This window comes from Amblyomma americanum, chromosome 1, assembly GCF_052857255.1.
Source record: "Amblyomma americanum isolate KBUSLIRL-KWMA chromosome 1, ASM5285725v1, whole genome shotgun sequence".
NCBI lineage: Eukaryota > Metazoa > Arthropoda > Arachnida > Ixodida > Ixodidae > Amblyomma > Amblyomma americanum.
In genome coordinates, this window is record NC_135497.1 from 163,778,695 (window position 1) to 163,800,022 (window position 21,328).

Below are 21,328 nucleotides of genomic sequence, written 5' to 3' on the forward strand. Positions count from 1 at the left end.
TAAGTAAATACCCTGTACAAAAAAGTTTCTATCACTTGCAAATTGAATGTGTATTCAGGCTGTCTGCCACAAGTTCGACACTTTCCTTCCAGTCTGGAAGATTGTCACCATGTGCTCGAATTACATCGGTAGTAGACCATAAGATAGCGAAGTCCACAGCAAAGAAGAAAAAATAAAGTTTCTTCTGAAGGTGCAGGGAATCGAACCACTGACCTTCAGACAGTGAGGTGAGCACACAACCCATAGGCCACAAAAGTGCTTCAATTCTTGGTGAATAAAGGTGAACCTAGTGTATGCGTTTGCTTACGAGTGTATGCTAATGAGTAGGTGTGTCATTAGAAAGGAAGGAATCTTTAATTAACATCGAAGCACATGTCACAATGAGACAATACTTCTGCATTCAAGCACATAGACAGTCTGAAGTGCCCTCTAAAAAAAAATGTGCCAGTGCTATACTGCAGGGAGTAAAGGTACAGAGGGACACTGGCCAATAAGCTTAGCCTTTCTAGTGGAGAACCTTACACAAGCCTGGGGAAGAAGAGCTGCGTCGTGTTAATTCGTTTTTTTTCTCATGTCTCGGCAAGCATCTGCAGAGAGACGAAATTATTTTTTGCAATCCTCTTTGGAAATCCTGGCACCTTTTTTACATTTTATTGCAAATGAAAAACACAGTGACTGCTGAGTTGCACATGGGCTAGTCCACTTGTAAGCATAGTGCAGTACTAGCCTCGCATGAAAGCAACCTCAATACTAGGATTACCATTTCCTTCCAACTCGCACACAGAAATCAAATACCGTGTCTGGGTTTTCTTGAGGCGTTGGGAAAAATGCACGAGATGACCTTTTAATATTGGCCTTTGTGTCATTATGAGTGACCATCTCAACATGCCCAAAAAGTTGTGGGCCTAGTTATGGGCCTCTACTCACCCGTCATTTCTCGCAACTTCCGAGCACTTGCACTATGCAATGGATCAAAGGTTCAGAAATCAACATTCATGGGAAAGTTCAAGTTCAATGAACTGAGGAATCCTCAGTACTGGTATTGCACGACAGCAAAATGTCCAATGACGTGTTACTTTTTGTTTTCAATTAAGAAAAGAAGTATTCTAATCATGTTTTCACTTTTGTGCTCTTAATGATGAAATAGGTGAATATCTTCTTGGAAGAAGTGAAAAGTGCCAGCTGCCCTTCTGCTCTCCAACTGCCTTTTACTCGGACATGCAATGTCAGCAATCGGGCGGAATGTGTTCTGCCTCATTTTATCACTGGTCTTCTGAATTTTGACGAGAAAATTGCCCTTGGTAACCATAAAATCTTAACTGAAAACTTTGGATGGCAAGGAGCTCTGATTTGTCAACTAAATATGGGCTTTTGAGTACTCTTCGCTTGCTTTTCGCAGAATACTATGCGGCTCATGCAACATGTGGCCCCATGTGTGCACTGAAAGGTCTCTACGCTAGCACCAACCATGCTTATGCCTTCAAAAACAAACAAAAAGCAACCGTGCACATTGAAAGCCATTCAGAACTGCAAGGGCGCCCTGGCAAGCCCACGTGTCAAATCCACTTTAACACAGTACAAAACAGCATGATACTAGCCGCCGCGGTGGCTGAGTGGTTATGGCGCTCGGCTGCTGGCCCGAAAGATGCGGGTTCGATCCCGGCCGCGGCGGTCGAATTTCTATGGAGGTGAAATTCTACAGGCCCGTGGGCTGTGCGATGTCAGTGCACGAAAAAGAACCCCAGGTGGTCGAAATTTCTGGAGCCCTTCACTACGGTGTCTCTCATAGCCCGAGTCGCTTTGGGACGTTAAACCCCCATAAACCATAAACCATGAAACAGCATGATATGAACCTTCCATGCTGGAAGAAACAGCTGTTCCTTCACTGCCAGACCTTAGCTTACATAGGCTCAGTTGCTTTCTTTGAGTGACATGCTTCAGAAGTGCGAGTGGCTGAGAAGCTCTGTGCAGTGTATGGGCTAACTGTGTCTCTCCACTGTCATCAAGCGCTTGTGGGCTGCGCGATATTTTTTATTTCTTTTGCTAAATGCCCAAATTAATATCATCATGCACTTCCTTTCTCCTCTGCTATGGTTTCCTTCGCACAGAGCACAAAGCATAGACTTAAGGCCAATAGGCTTACAATATACTCTTGGTACATTTTCCATCTTCAACATAAGTTGCTCGTTTTCTTGTGATGAAGTGTAGCATTGATGCCTTTCCCATTGCCTTTCGTGTTGGTGGTCAGCACTGTAGTATATAGTTCATGAGGCTGAAGGACATGAGATGACACGAATCATGAAGTAAACTTTCTGAACTGAAGTAACTGGTTTATGAGGGTGGTTCAGAAAGTAAGGTAACAAGTCCTCCTTCAAAAAGAGTTTATTCAGGATATCAGAGATACACAAAGTTACTAATACACTGGTGCATATTACTTTTCTTCTTTTCCACGTGGTCACCATGGTTGTCAAAGCATTTGTTACATTGGTAAACCAATCTGTCGAAACTGGTATAAAAGAAATCACGGTCCACATCTAGGAGCCACTTAACAACAGCCCCCTGAACTTCGACATCAGTTCTGGTGTAACAACCAGTCAGATCCTTGTTTAATGGTCAGAAGAGATGAAAATTGTTTGTTGGAGATCAGGGCTGTATGGGAGGTGTGTCAGTAAAGTCCGTCAGACACGCCGTACCAAATAACGTGTAACCAAGGGCATATGTGGTCGGGTGCTGTCGTGCGACAACACACCTTTCTAAAGCAATCCCGGTTGTTTCCTCACCAATCCCCTAATTCCCACAATAATTGGCAGCATTCACGGTCTCTCCATGGGTGAGAAAATCAACCAGTAGCATGCTCTGAATGTCCCAAAAGACTTTGCCAACTTTCTTTGCAGATACCATCGTTTTGAACTTCTTATGGGAGGGATATGAGAGGCGTCTCCATAACATTGATGCTTTCTTCGCCTTAGCTGTCATATGATGCACCCACGTTTCATCCCCTGTAACAATACGGTGCAGGAATGGAACAATCTCCGCCTGATACCGCAGGTGGGGAGACAACCCCATTCAGCTGGCTTTATACTCATTTGAGAGTTGCCACGGTACCAAGAAAGAACACGTCTTCCAGTAGCCCAATGTATATTGCACGATATCTTCTACACTGCCTTCCCTGCAAGGGGGCATCTGCAGCATGCAGACATTAGGGAGTGGCGACACCACGGGTTCCTGAGCATCCGCAGGGACATCCCCGCAGGGGCATGATGGTGAACAGTGCATCCCCACAGACCCGAGCTCCCGCGCTTAGCCGTGCGTGGCATCGCTGTGTCCGGGGAAAAGGGGATCCTGGTGGTTGAGCCGATGCCGAGCGTTTGGACCTTTAAGGCCCCCTGGCGGATGCAACACGCCACTTTGGCCCCAGCTTCCTGTAGACCGCACCTCCGGCCTGACCTGACCGGGGGAAATCGGCAGTCGCCTTTTCCTATCGTTTCCTCCACCTATCACTTTTCTATCTCTTTCTTACAACTCTTCTGTCTCCTGCACTCTTCTTGGTTTTTCCACTTTTCATTGGTGGCTAGTTTTAACCTTGTGTGGCCAACCACCCTGAGTTGCGTCATATTTGGTTATAGTGGGGTGCACAGCTGGCGTGGGCAGAACTTGCTTGCAAGTACCTGCCCCATCCCCTCAATGGGCTCCTTGGTGGGTGACTGCACCATGGCAAAACAACAAATGTATTTTATGGCTACTTCATGCCTTTCTTCTGATCGCCCTCTCAAAAGAGGGTGCACCGACATGGCAGCAAGGTTCTTTGCAAAGAATGCCAATAACTTTCCAAGATTTCACGTGGTTCAATCCAACCATGAAGAAAAACTGCCAGACTCATTTCACCATTTCTCGTGACAAAAACTCAGACACAATAGGCCAGGGGTACAATGTAAAAAAATTAGTTAATGGGGACCTTCTACTCGAAGTTCTCTATAACCACCAGCATTAAAAACTGCAAGAAGTCACTTGCTATGGAAACATTCCTGTAATAATGAGCCCACACCAAACATTAAGTACAGTCAGTGGAGTCATTTCAGACGATGACATAAGATACTTGATTGAGGAGGAACTGTTGGAAGGCCTAAAGGAACAGAATGTCATGAACGTGTACAGGATTAAAATCAGACGAGATGATAAAAAAACCCAAACAAAACACATTGTCCTCACCTTCGCTTCAAGCACACTTCCAGATTCTGTAGAGGTCGGATACACCAAAAACAAGCTGAGACCATACATTCCAAACCCACGTCGATGCTACAAATGCCGGAAGTAAGCCACGGTTTGCAGACCTGCCGGGGCAAACAGACCTGTGCTCAATGTGCTTCGCACAACCATCACACTGAAAACTGGAATGTCGAACCCCACATTTGTATAAACTGTGAGGGCAGCCACCCGGCTTACGGTCATGCCCAGCCTGGAAAAAAGAAAAAGAAATTATTACACTCAAAGAAAACGTTTCGTTCAGAGAAGAGCAGAAACGACTCTTGTTGGGGCAGAACCCAACATACTCTGCTGTGGTGCAACAGGGCGCAGCATCACAGCATCCATCGGCACCTGAATAGCTCACGCACAGTAAGCCTGGAGCAGGGACACCCGTGCCCCTGGTGGCCGCAGCTAGTTCAGCGCAACCACCCACAAAACAGGCCACGCGGACCACCAGGTCTGCCGGTCCCAAGGCCCCTCCTCTCACGGAGAGCTCCAACATGAAAACAGCTGTGCGTTCAGCACGTTCGTCCAGTGTATCCGAGGATGCAATGAACACAGCTCTTGCCTTGCGCCCGCTGCAGCAGTGGCAAAACTGTCGAGCAAAAAGAAGGGAGTAATTCCTAATAACTGGTCCAAAAGACCCAGCAACCTAGGTTTTAAACATTATCCTCATCTAGTCTATAATCATGGCAATTCAAGTTCACTGGAACTGTCGTGGATTTTCACACAACTACACAGACGTAACAGATATTTTAAATTGATTCTCTCCGGTAGCACTGTCTCCGGGAGACTAACCTAGGACCACGGAAAAAAAATATTCTTAAAAAATATCAAGTCTTTCGCTGTGACCAGGAGAACTCAAGCAGGCTCTCTGGAGGCGCTGCTATTGTGGTCCAGGGCGGTTATGCAACTCGGAAAATCCACCTGAAAACCTCATTGGAGGCAGTTACAGTAACCGTACTTCACTTTAAAACCATAACAACATGTTCCATATACATTGAACCTCACCTAACCAACACATTTTTTGATTCAGAAAGAATTTTGATACAATTAACGGAGCCATATCTTTTAGTTGGGGATTTTAATGCTCACTCTTCGTTTTGGGGAAGTGAACAAACGGACGTCAGAGGCCGGATTCTAGAAGATGTTATTCTCTGCAACAATGTCTGCCTCCTGAACATGGGCAAACACACTTACTGCTCTCCAAGCAGTGGGAAAATGAGCTGCCTAGATTTAGCTCTGAGTTCAACTTGTGTTTTTAACGATTTTAAATGGGATGTCATTGAGAATCCATATCGCAGCGATCACTTCCCTGTACTAATCAGTTTAACATCTTCACCGGAAATAATCCTAACAAAAGTGCAACGTTGGAAACTTCATTTAGCAGACTGGCAACTTTTTAGAGCAGAAGCCACATTAGAAAAATTAGTTTTGGAAAATTTGAGCATTGATTAGATAAATGAAATGTTCACGAACTGTATAATAACTGCCGCACACTTAGCTATTCCTCAGTTGTCTGGAGTGGTTAGACAGAACCACAAGGTATGGTGGGCACAAAGTTGCAAGGAAGCACAAAAGCAATAAAATAAAGCTTGGGGTAAATTTCACAGGTACCCTACACACGAGAACCTCGTACGGTTTAAAAAGGCAAGAGTGAAAGCTCGGTATATCCGTCACAGTGCCAAGAAAGCCTCATGGCAAAGTTTTGCTTCATCTATAAGCTGTCAAACAACATAAAAAAAAATGTGGGAACAGGTTCGAAATTAAATGGCAACTTCTCACCGTCCATGATCCCTCTTTTGACAACACCTGGCGCACAAACAAGCATAAGGGAACAGGCAGACATTTTGGGGGAACACTTCGCTGCAGTTTCTAGTTCATCTCAGTATACGCAGTCATTCCTGAAATACAAAACTATTGCCGAAAAACAAAGGCTTCCAACAAGTGGAGGTGCAAACCGACAATACAACAATTTCATCACTCTGCAAAAAATACTGTACTGTCTGCCGGCAGAAAAACTGCTCCAGGACTCAACCAGATACCCTATCAAATGCCTGCCCATCTTTCCCAGCCGGCCATAGAGGCACTCCTGAATTTCTTCATTAAAATATTGATAGAAGGAAAAATACCTAAGGAGTGGAAGAAAGTCGTCATAGTGGCATTCCTGAAACCTGGATAAGCACCAACTTCCCCTTGTAGGTATAGGCTGATAGCCCTCACAAGCTGTCTTGCCAAATCTTTTGAAAGTGTCCATAATATTAGACTGACATTTGTCCTTGAATCGCGTGAACTTCTTGATACCCATCAATGTGGTTTTAAAAAGGCATGCTCAACTACTGACTGTCTAGTGCGCCTCAAAAACACAATGAGAGAAGCTTTTATACACAAACAGCACTGTCTTGCTGTTTTTTTCGACATGGAGAAAGCGTATGATACAACCTGGAGGTTTGGGATCCTCCGCGACCTAGGGGACCTAGGTGTCCATGGCAAGATGTTGAACTGCCTGAATGACTTCCATTCCGACCGCTCATTTCAAGTACGCCAAGCATCAACCCTTTCCAGGAGCTTCGTTGAAGAGAACGAGGTTCCTCAGGGGTGTATTTTAACCACAACATTGTTTATTATAAAAATGAATTTCATAAGTAAAATAATCCCAAAGTCCATCCTGTATTCAGTGTACACTGATGATCTTCAAATAGCCTGCACATCCTCAAACGTAGCAACATGCGAGAGACAAATACAGTTGACAGTGAATAAACTAGTGACATGGGCAGATCAGAATGATTTCCAGCTTTCCACACAGAAAACAGTAGCCATTCTTTTCTTGCTGAAACGAGGCATACAATCCGACCCATTCATACACCTGAACTAAACACAGGCATCCGTCAAAAATGAGCACAAATTTCTTGGGATAACCTTTGACAAAAAACTCACTTTCCTGCCTCTAATAAATGCACTGAAAAAGAAAGCCTCCGGATCCCTTAATATACTCAAAGTACTGTCACGTAAATGTTGGAGTGCTGACAGGACAAGTCTTTTAAAAATTTATTGCTTTGTGGTACACTCTACCTTAGATTACGGATATATAGTTTACGGGTCAGCGAGGCCTTCGTACCTGAAACAACTAGATCCAATACATACCTTAGATATGCGTCTTTCCTTTGGTGCTTACAGGACGTCGCCCATTATAGTCTTAATGTTGAAATCAACGAACCGTCACTTACAGACAGAAGAACCATGCTCACATGCTCGTACATTTTAAAAATATATTTGCTGCCCAAACACCTATGTTACCCCATGGTCACAAAGTGCCCATGTAGAACACTCTTTGACAACAAACCGCTAGCTATCAGGTCACTCCTCGTGCGTATTGAAGAGATTTGCCAAAACCTCGGCATATTAGATATATTACCTGACTTTGCTCGGAGATGAGATCCACTGCCTCCATGGTACAATTTTCCTGTAATCTGTGATCTTACTCTGATACAGTTATATAAAAAACAAACTCCACAACAACATATAGTACAAGAATTCTTTGCGCTCAAAGAAAAATACAGTAGCTTTACGCACTTTTATACAGATGGTTCAAGAACGGACATTTACGTAGGAAGCGCAGCGGCCCGAGGGAAGTCGGAGAAAACAGTACGGCTTCCACAGTGGGCATGCATCTTCTCTGCAGAACGTTACGCATTCTGTGTGGCCGTAGAAAAAATAGTAAACGAGAACCTCACCAACAGTATTATTTACAGACTCCCTCAGTATACTTACAGCTCTGCACTCTAGAAATGCAATCACTCCGATTCTTGGTGGCATCATACACAAGATAGTAACAGCCACAGCTTGAGGAAAAAACATAAAACTCTGCTGGGTTCCGAGTCATGTCGGAATAAAAGGCAACGAGAGGGCAGATTTCTGAGCTGCTAAAGCTCGTGGCAAGGAAATAAAAAAGTAATAATACCTTTTAAGAATTGCGTGAACTTAGTACAGCGTAAATTTAAAAAAAAATGGCAGTCATCTTGGAGCAATGAGGTAAATAAGAAGCTACGCTTGCTAAAGCCCGCTTTAGGCGAATTGAAGTCTTGTGTGCACCAGGAACGATTCAAGGAAGTGATGCTCTGCCGTCTCCGAATAGGCCACACACACCTTACGCACAACTTCCTCATAAGAAAAGAAGACAAGCCAGTTTGCGAGGAATGCGGAGGTGAACTTACCGTTAACCACATCTTATTATCTTGCGTGAAACTGCAAAGACTAAGCAAAAAACACTTTAATAAATGTTGCGTTTGTAATTTTTTGAGGCAGGATTTTTCGAAAGACCATAAATTCTGAGCAGCTGCTTTGCTAGTTTTTTAGTAGACCTCACCCACTTTCTCATGCCTAAAGAAAAAGGCTGAGGTTTTTATTTGATAGGTTCGGAGCCTCAGGATTCTTGCCCAGCCAAGGTTAGCCGCTGAGGTACCTGGTCTTCTTTAAGGCTTTTACAATTAGCCATTTCCAAATTTCTACTCCTCTGTTATTACTATACAGTACAATCTTTTAGGCCATCTGCACCATCGATAATATTTCACATTTCTAAACATTCTACAGGAAACTTATTCTATACCATGAGCTTCAAGCATGATGGCCTTGGCTGCCTATATACCATAAAACCCAACACAACACTACACGGCCAATGGAGATGTTGAGTTTGTGGGCAGTGTGCCTCACATAAATGCAATGACCATCTCAAAACAACCCTTCCACACGGCACATTGCCATTTGAGGTGGACGTGCTTGGTCACCCTGACTTATGCTCGTCTCACACATCTGTTCTCTTCATCAAAATCCTGGCACCAAAACTGCACTTGTTTTCTTGACATTACACTCGCTCCATAAACTTCCACTAGTCACTGATGAATTGCAACTGGGGACATTCTTTTTAAACACGAAAACCTTATTACACTTTGCACCTCAATCGCCAACCATGTATCAGTCAATGCCTCCATCTTATAACTTAATGAATGAATGAATGAATGAATGAATGAATGAATGAATGAATGAATGAATGAATGAATGAATGAATGAATGAATGAATGAAAAACATTGTTGGGAGATTTGGCCGGGGGATGTGTGGGAGGGATCTATAGTCGGGGGCTCCAGCTGCTGTCACTTCTGTCCGTGCTCATGCTACGAAGGCCCTTTGGGCTTCAAGTCTAAAGCTGGACTGGGCAGCCTCCCACCCCTCATTAGTTGCTACTGCGTCAGGTCGCCAGGTGAATTGCTTGGGCCGATCCACGCTATGTGATGCAGGCTTGCCTTCTCCCCACACACTTTGCATTTGGAGTTGTAGGAAACGGAGTTTATTAGGTTGAGACGGGCGGGTGAGTTGTCGGTTTCACCACCTAACCCCCTCTGCTTTGGAGAGCCCTTTGGCTGGGGGCAGATATTTTCTGTGAGAGAGTTTGCAATGTTGTAGCCTCTCCACATATGTTGCTACTTATTTCAAAGCGCAGTGGCACAACTACCTCAATCTACCAGATTTGATCGTGCCTTCTATCCACGCATAGAATTTAATTCACACAGGTGCTTGTTACCTTACTTTTTAACCATCCTCGTAGGTTGAAAGGGAAGTGACGAAGGGGGAGGGCATAATTATATTACTCATCTAGGAGGCAACTGCAAGGCAAAAAAATGAGAGCAAGTAGCAAGACTTCATGCAAGATTTTGCCATTCTCAAGAGGTATATGTTACTGATTGATTTTATTATAGTAATTTTATTTTTGTCATATAGAAGTACATGGCACTGGGAGCAAGTAGTAATCACTGTCACAAGTAACACACATAGGCAGAGGGGTAACCCCCTGTATATTAAGAAACACCATTGCAATTGTTGACACATGATATTAGTGTATTGCTTCTTTACTTGAAAAAAGCCACATAATTATGCACACTCTTTATTCACATGTTTATATCCTTTACTTTGTGTACCATAGTATGACCTGCCAGTTCTGTATACTGCATTTTTTGTGACAGCTGTACCGCTCACCTCCACGGTGCCTCAGAAATAGTAGGTATGTGAAATAAATAAACATGTCCGTTGGCAAAACGTAATGAGAACTACTTTCACAACAGCGCAATGACAATTGCAAACTGATATACATTAGCAAGGATTTTCACCTAATACATGTAGAGAATATACAAAGGCATTTACACATTGCATAATGTCACATACGTCGCCTTTTGAACAGCATAAGACAAATTATGTTGCCAATTAAATACATGTTTAAAGGTAAAGTTACAAAATTACATATCTCAGAATATCATTTCCTCAAGTGCAATATTTTTGTTTTATACTGTTCAGGAACACAGGAAGATATTTCGTAACATTATGCAGTGTTTGTTAGCTGTATGCTTTTTCGTAAATTTCATTTTTCGAAAGCTCACCAGCTCATATATATAACTCATGTATTGTAGTGTTTTTTTCTGAGTCTGCAATATGGTGACGAAAGGGAGGGCTGCTTCTCTCTTTGCTTGCAAGGATCCTCCAAAAATTATTGAATATTTTTGAACATGGATTTCATCCATGTATAAGTATTCCTTTCCGGTACGTTTCTCTTCGGCCTAATGCCTTTCAGTACCTTTAAATCATTGAATTCTACACAAGGTCTTTATGTATGTACTTTCTATTCAGCTCTGTAAAGGCTGGTGTGTATTATTTAGCTTAGGCAGATATGACATTCAAAGAAATATAACTTGCAACTCGCCAATCTGGCCATTTGATTAGGTGCCGGTAGCGGCGGTAATGTTACTGCAGCACGCTTTAGCCGTTTTTCACATCTGGTTAGGCGCACGCTACGCGCATGAGCTTCGATATATGTTTTGAGCTGGCTCCCAAATCGCTGCGCATTATGCAACCAGGCGCACGTGTAGACACAGTCGCACACCTTGGCGTCGATGCAAGCCGGGGCGGCAACATGTCTGAGCACGACTGCGTGTGACGACAACAATCAATAACGGCTTGTTTCTTCTGTGAGTTTCTATGCATCTCCCTGCATGGTAGAGCGACCATTAGACCGGAAGGCACGTGATGGCGCAACCTGCACCCTTGCTGTGATAGCTTGCTGTCTTGGTTTGCCGTCGCCACAGATGATGACGATTTCCAATTTATTAATGTGCAAGCGTTATATAACTCAGTTGTGTTCACAGATCTTGTCCGCGAAATGGGTCCTCACGATGACGTCAATCATGATGAATAAATGTTTAAAAGTTTAATGATCTACGATTTGTTGAGGTTTAACGACCCATGTGACTCAGGCTATGAGGGACGCCATAGTGAAGGGCTCCGGAAATTTCAGCCACCTGGAGTTCTTTAACGTGTAAGGACATCGCACAGTACACAGGCCGCTAGAATTTCGCCTCCATCGAAATTCGACTGCCGCGTCTGGGTCAGCAGCCATAACTACTGAGCCACCGTGGCGGCTGTAAAAGTTTAATGATAATAGTAATAGATTAATGGTGTTACATGCTGTGATGAAGAATGATATCGCATCGTTAATTAGTAAAATCAATTAAGAAGTTAATTACTGCAATTGAGATTATGATTTAATTAGTAAGATGAAAATGACAAATTGTAAAACGATGCCATCACTAATTAAGGGGAGTAATTGGTGGATAACGTGTCAAGGTGATGACGTCGCACAAAAAACCATGTGACATGATGACTTGTAATAAGTATGGCCGTTTTTTTACCTACACTCGCTACACTAGTGTAGCATGGGTCCATTTTTTTGCCAGTGTAGAAAAAGTGTAGCTCCGCCCACCTACACGGACTTATTTCTTTTACGCGTAGTGTAGCATGGTAACTACACTTTCTACACCGCTTTCTTTGGAGGTGTGATGTAAGCTAGCGGACAAAAAAAGAAGGCGCGAGTTTCACAACGCCTTTTTGTAGCTGTAAATGTCGCGAGCAGTTGCAGCGCAGCCTCGCAAATATGTGAAGTCTGTCTGCCTGGACGATGGCAGCGTTATGGCGGTGCACCTACGAGACGGACAGCGGCAACCTTACCTTCTACGAAGATAAAAACTGCTTACACGTCAGAATGTGCTTAATTTAGTCTGCCAAACGCTACTTCACGTTTAGGTAAGCCGCGTTCGTTCCGTACGTTGGTATCGGTGCTGAGCGACCCACGTGAAAAAATGTATTTTGGTTACATGGACATCCACGCATCTGTTTGTTAGTGCAAAGCTGCCTACGCTTACAGTATCATCTTTATCAGTATCAGACTTTCTGCATAAGAAGAGAGATTGTTCAGGCTAGTGGGTAATTCACACAAGGTTCCATAGTGCAAAGCAGGGACACGACAGAACACGAGCGCATTAAAGACATCCCCTTGATATTCTATTTGGCTTATGAGTTTTTATGGGGTTTAACGTCCCGAAGCGACTCAGGCTATGTGGGATGCCGTAGTAAAGGGCTCAGGGAATTTCGACCACCTCGGGGTCTTTAATGTGCACTGACATCGCACAGTACACGGGCTTCTAGAATTCGATCGCCACGGCCGAAATCGAACCCGCGTCTTTCGGGTCAGCAGCCGAACGCAATAAACCACTGTGCCACCGTGGTGGCTTGCCCTTGACATTCAGAGACTTCTTTCTGGACAAATCCTGTATTTATTCGAAAAACAGTGTTCCAGTAAATATCAGCAACAAATTGAAGAAAAATCGACGTCAATAAAATTACATCAAGAAATTAGGCGAAAATTTGAGCAATTCAGATAACGTTTAAACGATTAGACCGTAAGGAATGTGACGCGTCCGCAAATATTTTTGTTCTTGAAGAGCAGGTGGCCGCCAACCTTCAGCTTCAAGTACATAATCCGCCAGCGGCGCGGCTGGGCGCAGAAGCCGCCCTGAGCTCGAACGCCAGCGCTTGCCTCATCTTCTGAAGACGACGAAGTGCGGCTGAGCTCCTTCGCCTGTGCGGCTTCCTGCAGCCAACCCGCAAGCGACTCGGACGCAATGCTAGCCGTCGAATGCGACGGCCATATTACCACAGGAGACGCGGCTCGACGAAAGCAGGCACTGGTGGTACTTCCGGGGCGGACATAAAAGCATCAAGGTCTATCGCGCTGCAGAATCCTCGAGATCCAGGCGGAGGTCGACGAGGTGTTCCGCTTCTTCGGAGACCTGGAGGCAACCACGGGCACCGGATTCATCGACAGCTGGGTTTCTCGCAAGACGGCGGTCTCGAACAGCAGCATGGCCGGAAGCCAGAAGCACGAGGTGGCTACCTTCGCCGCGGTGGCGGTTCGGACGCCGCGGACGCAGGCGACGACCACGGCGTGCCAGGCTGCGACTGGGGCTATGACCGACCCGCTTGCCACGTTGACCAGCGCGGCCATTGACAGGTGCAGTCGCCTCGCACTGTTCGAGCATGGCGAGATGGTTGGTCTGCGCAAGACAGAAACAGTGTTTAGACGACTCGGCGGAGAGCACAACGTATTCCATTATGTCGATGAGATGAACGCAAGCCAGAACCGCGCGAAGAGTGCACGTAGAACGTACCTTGACCTCACTCCCTGGCTGCCCAGCTTGAAACATGACGGTGTGGTTCCACTGCTGTTGCAACTCCAAGCTGTAGGGGCGATGCGGCTTCATAGCCGAAGGGCAGACAGCAGCAGTTCTCAGTAGAACGCTGGCGTTCCGCGCTCGGGTACCACCGTGGGCTCGTGCGTCGTACGATGTTTCAAGAACGACTCCGCGCCAGTGGCAAGGGCCGACGTTGTCTGCGAGCGTCGCAGGTACCGCCTGTAATGGTTCAGCAGAGCCCTGGAACATCGTCGAGTTGCTTCGAGGTGGGGACTGCGAGACCTACCTTCGCCGGTATCTTGGAGCAGTGCAGCAGCAGTGACGTGGCTCTTGGGGCTCGAAAGCTGCGTCCAATTCGCAAGATGTTCGACGCGTGACTGGAGCTGAGGGTGATTCGATGACACGCACGCCGCGTGACATGTGCAGCGGCCGCACCTGATTGGCCAAAACGCCGGAAGCGGATGTGGTGCATTGTATGCTCAATACCACCTAGACTAGCTGTAAAGTTTACTAGGTGGTATTGGTATGCTGCGAAAAGAGTCGAAGTAACTGGATGGTGACGTCAAACCATGTAGTCGGAGCGGGGGGGGGGGGGGGCGCCTTTTTTGATGGAAATAAAACTTGTTTCAATCAATCAATCAATCAAGGAAGATTTAGAGTAGAGGCCGTCACGCATGGAGGAGAGAAAGCTCAGGAGATGCCCTCGCTATTCGAGCTGCACGCCAAAAAGTTTGCCGGAAGTCACGTGTTTTCGCAAGGACCACTGGGAGTCTTTAGCCGACGGCGCAGCCAATGGTAACGCTGGACGCAGCGGCGTCGTCTTTTACATTGGGGCCATTTTTTTTTTTTACCTACACTGGCTACACGAGTGTAGGTAGTTTGGCATGGTTTCATTTTTTTTTTTTGCCAGTGTAGAAAAAGTGTAGCTCCGCCCATCTACACGGACGCATTACTTTTACGCGTAGTGTAGCACGAGGACTACACGTTCCACACCTCTTTTTTTTGGAGGTGTAGGCTACCAGACGGGAAAAGAAGGTGCGCGTTTCAAACAAAATAATAATTGGTTTTTTTCTTGGGGGGGGGGGGGGGGCAAGGAAATGGCGCAGTATCTGTCCCGTATATCGTTGGACACCTGAACTGCGCCATTAAGGAAAGGGATAAAGGAGGGAGTGAAGGGAGAAAGAGGTGCTGTAGTGGAGGGCTCCGGAATAATTTCGACCACCGGGGGATCTTTAACGGGCACTGACATCGGACAGCACTCGCGCGTCTTAGCCTTTTTCCTCCATAAAAACGCAGCCGCCGCGGTCGGGTTCGAACCCGGGAACTCCAGATCAGTTGCCGAGCGCCTTAACCACTGAGCCACAGCGGCGGGTCGAAAACGCACGTGAAAATGTATTTTGCGTACATGGTTGTGTATACGTATCTATGTAAGTTAGTGCGAAACTCACTATAGGTTTACAGTACCGTCTTTCACGTCTGTGTATAAATACGGCGGCGCCTCAAAGTGGTCGGTCAGGCCGCTGTCTGAGAGCGAAGGGACAGCCATCGAAAGTCGCACCCCATTTTCCGCTGATCGCCGGTTTCAACGCGACGCAGAACGCTGTTCTCCTAGTCACGGCTGAAGCATGGATGCTTTGTATTTCGCACGAGGAACTCGTCGCCGACCCTTCATCCGATGGTGCACTTACTGTGCAAGTAGCGACAGCTGCAGGGCAGACGATACAAGCTTGTGTGTTGCGGTCCATTTGAGACAAAACAAAAATGTCCTTTCCATTTCTCTACCGTAATGAACGCAACGGAAAAATGTTTTGCCATATATATTTCTTCATTTATTTTTATAATATATTATGACTCAAAAATTCAGAGGTTGTCGTCTGAGAGAAGAAAGGAAGAGAGAGGTGCCGTAGTGGAGGTCTGCGGAAATTAATTGCGACTACCTGGCAATCTTTAACGTGCATTGACATTGCACAGCACACGGGTGCCTTAGCGTTTCGTCTCCATCTAAACGCGGCCGCCGCGTGTCGGGTTCGAAGGCGAAGCGCAAAAAAAAAGCCACCCGTGTGGTATTGATTGTAAAACATTTTATTCGCCGGGAAGAGCTTGGCAAGAGGTCGCGTTAAGTGGTCGAGAGTACATAGCCCTCGACGACTTTGTCAGCCCACTCCACCGCCAAAACTTGCGTTCTGGGGTCAGAGCTAGCCAGCACGGTCTCCCACCGCTCGAGAGAAGGAGCTGTAACTAGATCACCCGGAGGTGGCTCTATTTTGCAGTCCCACAGGATGTGATCGTAGGTAGCACGTTGGCCACAGTGTTTGCAGTTTGGGTTGTAAAGATCTGGATAAATGTGCGCGAGGAGTGATGGGGTGCGTATCGATCTCGTCTGTAGACGACGCCACGTAACCTCTTGTTCTTTAGTAAGTCTTTTGTCTGGAGGGGGGAAAATTCTCCTCTCTAGTTTAAAATGATTGGTGAGATCATGATATGTGATCATTGAGTCCTTCGTGAAATTCAGGGAGCCAGACTCATCCACTGCCCGGTCGACGAATCCTCGGGCTTTATTGTGGGCTGCCTCGTTCCCCGGATTCCCCGAATGGGCTGGGACCCATATCAATTCGGAATAATTTGGTGAGAATTTGGTTGCGTTAAGGATTCTAAGGGAGGTGTTTGTAATTCGCCCTTTAGCGAAATTATTGATACCCATTTTGGAATCGCTGAGGATGATGCTCCCTTGGGTATGTGCTAGGGCGAGGGCTATAGCCGCCTCTTCTGCCGTTTCAGAGGATTTCGTTTTGATTGTCGCCGAGACGATGTGGTCACCATTCTCGTTCACAACCACAACTGCAAAGGCATTGGTATTTTCGTATTCTGCCGCATCTACATAAAGTGTTGCAGCGCACTGTCTGTATTTCTTATGTAAGGCTTTGGCTCGTGCTTGTCTTCTACCCTCATGGTGTAAGGGGTGCATGTTTTTGGGGAGTGGTTTGATTAGTAGGGCCGTCCTATAGGCGCGGGGTAAGTCTACTTTAGCATCGTTATTCGTAGGTTGAAAGTTAATTCCGAGCCTGGTAAGAATACTCCTGCCAGTTCTGGAATTGGCTAATCGCGCTGTTTGAGCCATTAAATGGGCTTCTTTCAGTTCATTGTAGGTGTTATGTATTCCTAACCTCATAAGCCTTTCGGTTGAGGCATTTAGTGGGAGTCCTAACGCAGCCTTATAGGCCTGCCGTATCATGCTATCCAATTTGTCCTTTTCTGCTTTCGAAAATTTCAGATAAGGGGTGGCATAGAGTATCCTACTCAGCGCAAAGGCCTGCACTAGGCGGCATAAATCTCTTTCCCTCACCCCTTGTCTGCGGTTAGCTATGCGGCGGAGTAATCGCGCCGTCGCTTCTACCGTGCGTTTTAGCTTAGTGAGTGTGTCAGTATTTTTTCCATTTGTTTGTAAATACAACCCCAGTATTCTCATGGTCTGTACCTCTTTGACAGATCGTCCATTAACATAGACGTTTATTTGCGGGGGGGATGTCGTGGTACGCCTACCTCTTTGTTTACGACGGATCACGAAGAGTTCAGATTTTTGCTCAGAACAAGTGAGGCCGGAATCCCATGCGCATGCCTCGATGATGTCCACTGCTGCTTGGAGTGTGTCTTCTATGTAGCCTTCGCATCCTTTGGTTACCCAAAGTGTGATGTCATCTGCATAGAACGTGTGATGTAGGTCTGGTATTTGTGCCAGTTTGGGGGGAATTTTGATGAGGGAGAGGTTAAAAAGGAAAGGGGACAGGACGGAGCCCTGTGGTGTTCCTTTACTTCTTAGTTTGATTGGGGCAGACTCTATTGTTCCGACCGTTATCACTGCTGTTCTGTTAGTGAGGAAGGATCGGATGTAGTTGTACGTCCTTTCTCCGGGGTTGATTTCTGACAAGTTTGTCAAGATGGCTTTGTGGGTGACGTTGTCGAAAGCTTTAACAAGGTCTAAACCCAATATTGCTTTCGTTCCTGTTCCCTCGTCAGCTTCAATTATGTCCTTGTTAAGCTGCAAGAGAATGTCCTGGGTAGATAGTTGGGCCCTGAATCCTAACATTGTTTCAGGTAGGAGGTTCATGTCCTCCGCATAGTTTTGGAGCCTATTGAGGATGACATGCTCCATGAGTTTGCCTAGGCATGATGTTAATGAAATTGGGCGTAGATTCTCAGTGCTGAGTTTCTTACCCGCTTTAGGAATAAAAGTGATTTTCGCGTGTTTCCACTCTGGTGGTATGTTGCTTGCATGCCAGTATTTGTCAGAAACTACGCAAAACTACGCCAGCGACTACGCAAAAAGATCGCTGAAATCGAGAGGCGAATCGAGGAACATACACTTACTCTCCAAACACAACAATGGAACCAAATATGTGAAAGCGTCAATGGACAGCTCGGAAATAAGAAGACATGGCATCTTCTAAGACACCTGCTCGATCCAGAACAAACACGTCCCGTGCAACAAAGTCAACTGTACAGACTCATACATAAATATGAGGGTACAACTGAAGACCTAATCAAAGAGCTAGCAGAACGTTATCTAAACACGGATGATAGTACCACACAACCAGACTACCGGGGGACTCCTAATCCAAATTTAGACGCAGACATCACAGACGCAGAGGTCTGGTACGCAATTGGAAAACTGCGGACAACATCTGCGGACAACATCTGCGGCAGGACCAGACAAAGTAACAAATAAGACTCTCAGGAACTTAGACGCAACGTCGATAGCGGCGGTTACAGACCTTATGAACAAATACCCGTGTGGTAGACATCACACCAGGGCCCTCCACCATGGCATCTATTTTTCTCGTTATTCTTTCATTCCCAGCTTCCTCCCGTTCCTCACGGCGCGGTTGAGGTGTCCAGAGAGAAGCGAAGCAGTTACTGCGCCTTTCATATAAAAATTGGTTTTTGAGGAAAAGAAATGACGCAGTAACTACCTCACATATTTCGGTAACACACCTGAACCACGCCTTGAGGGAAGGGATAAAGGAGGGAGTCAAAGAAGAAAGGAAGAGGTGTCGTAGTGGAGGCCTCCGGAATAATTTCTACCACCTGGGGATCTTTAAACTTCACTGACATCGCACAGCTCACGGGTGGCTTTTGTGTTTCGTCTCCATCGAAACGCGGCCTCCGCGGTCGGGTTCAAATCAGGGTACTCCTTTCATTTCCTCAAAATCAATTTTTTGTAGCGTTTTGATTGGAGCTACACCGTTATATCTGGAAGTTAAGTTTTATGTACACATTTGCACTGGTGCTCGTCCCTCTGTACAAATTCTGCGCTGAAAAAAACTCAATGGAGCATTTCTGACTCCTCTGAAAATTTCGAGAACTACATTCAGACAGTTCTGCGTATAATTTTAACGTTTAGGCTCTCCTTTGCATTCGGGTGCAGTCACAGAAATATCTGATCTATGCAAGGCAAGGCTATGCAACAATCTTGCTAAAATTGCGCTGTCGGTCCGCCGCAGTGGCTCAGTGGCTATGGCACTAGGCTCTTGACCCGAAAGACGCGGGTTCGATCCCGGCCGCGGAGGTCGCTTTTCGATGGCGGCGAAATGCTAGAGGCCCATGTAATGTGCGATGTAAGTGCACGTTAAAGGACCAAAGCGATCGAATTTCCGGAGCCCTCCACTACGGCGTTCCTCATAGCCCAAGTCGCTTTGGGACTTTAAACCTCATAAAGCCGTAAACCGGCCTGAGGACAGCGGATCGGCATTGCGCGGGAATCCGCTGGGCACGCCTAGCATGACGCTGTCTTCACAAGTCAAGGATTTCGCCCTGATGATAATTAACGGACTCTTCATGTCGGGGCGAAACCTCACATCGTCGTGCAGCGTCTTCTGGAGGACAGGATTTCACCTGAGGGTAATGGACATGGCGGGCAGGGAGAACGTGACCTTTTCATCCCGTCATGCAGCGTCTTCAGGAGGCCAGGTTTTCGCCCCGAAAACATCAGACTCGTTGTGTCCGGGGAAGGTTACCTCCTGTTATCGGCAGCCAGCGCCTTTCGGAGGCCATGGAGGTTTCCGCACTGAGGACAACCTGCAGAGTCGGCGTGCCGGGGGAAGCTGACCTCCTCGCCTCGTCGTCACGCGTCTTCCGAAGGTTTTGATTTCAGTTAAAAGACAACTGACTCGGCGTGCTATGGCTAGCTGACCTCTTCGTCTAGAAATCTGATGACTTCCAGAGCCCATCTTGAAAACGGCACCTTCTGAGTGCCGGATGATAAGGACCTTTTGAATTTGAGTCCGGTGCGGCCCCCTACTCCTCATTCGTAAAAACGGAGCTTTAGTTCCTCGCCTCATGACAGTTGGTTCCTTTCGCTGGTCAGCTCCTGCTGATACAGTGCAGCAGGGCCATACTGTCTTCGGTAGGCAGATAAACCTGGCCGCTGAACTTGCCCAAAAGAATGGACAGACGAGCCGGCAACCCAAAGTAGTCCACGGCCGCCGGCTGTGCTCGTCGCGTGGACAAGCGCCAAGAAAATTGCTATTGTTACCGCACGGGCCCGCGTTCCGCTGTGAGTTCTTCATGCGCTGCGGGACCCATTGGGAAAAGGATTAGTGGCGAGGACTCCATACTTCTTGGACTAAGGTGCACGTCAGGTTAGTGTGCTGTGTCGTCCTCATGTATGTAGCTGATTGATTACCAAATGGCAATATGAAAATTTCTTTAAACATATCACATAGACAATAAATAAAAACGATTGCAATTCATATGTGTGAGTTTTTATGAGATGCCGACCTTATCTGCAAGGCCGTCTTTCTCAAGGACCATACGACCAGAATTCTAAGCTTCGGGAAATGTCAGCACATACCTGACCTTTTGCAAATAGCCAGTACATAAGCGTGGGGCAGTACACATTATACTGTTATATGTGGACCATGATTATCGTCTGCCTTTTCCCCCGCTAAGAAAAGTGCACAAACTCCATAATGTTTAAAAGTGACTTTTGAGACCAGCCTTTAAAAGAACGTAAATTTTGGGCCCTGAAAGTCATTGGAATTTTCCTTCAGGTCACTATAAACCGAGTTCAGTCTTGTTTTCAGACAGATGACTGTCCTAGTTTGGTGCGAATGAGATAACGGAATAAATGCAGGTAACTTCACGTTCGTGACGCTGCTCTCGATGCGTCCTTTCAGGTTCGTCCCTAAGCCGCGGGCAGGCTTCTGCTCCTATGCCACAGTAATCATCTCCTTTCTTCCTATGTTTTGCGACACAGCCAGGCTGCTTCAGCTTAAAATACTTCTCAGCGCGTTGTCAGATGAGGCGTTCCAGGAAAATCCAAAATGATGAAGCCCGTTTTATTCACATGGGTTCTGATTGAACTCACTTCAATGAGAGGAAAAATTAAATGAATCCATGCCCAGAGCAATGCAGAAATTGGGTTTAAGAAATCTGCTCGGGATGAAGATACAGGCGAAACTGTGTTTAATCCGAGAACGAAGAGCCTTGCTTGTCAAGAAAAACAAGAGCAGCGACG

The 21,328-nt window shown here is 46.1% G+C and overlaps 1 protein-coding gene across 2 annotated transcripts; it reads right to left on the minus strand.

Annotated features, from left to right (window-relative positions):
* Window positions 1–12,958: 12,958 nt before the first annotated feature.
* Window positions 12,959–14,254, minus strand: LOC144136755 (uncharacterized). 2 transcript variants are annotated; one of them, XM_077669358.1, is made up of 3 exons: window positions 14,102–14,254; window positions 13,792–14,034; window positions 12,959–13,677 (listed from the first exon to the last, which is right to left on the minus strand). In XM_077669358.1, exons 2-3 carry the CDS (start codon window positions 13,882–13,884, stop codon window positions 13,348–13,350), a joined length of 423 nt encoding a protein of 140 aa, XP_077525484.1. In that variant the 5' UTR covers window positions 13,885–14,034; window positions 14,102–14,254; the 3' UTR covers window positions 12,959–13,347. The 2 variants fall into 2 exon arrangements, with proteins under 2 accessions (XP_077525484.1, XP_077525475.1); XM_077669349.1 differs by lacking the exon at window positions 14,102–14,254 and having other exon boundaries at window positions 13,792–14,095.
* Window positions 14,255–21,328: the final 7,074 nt, after the last annotated feature.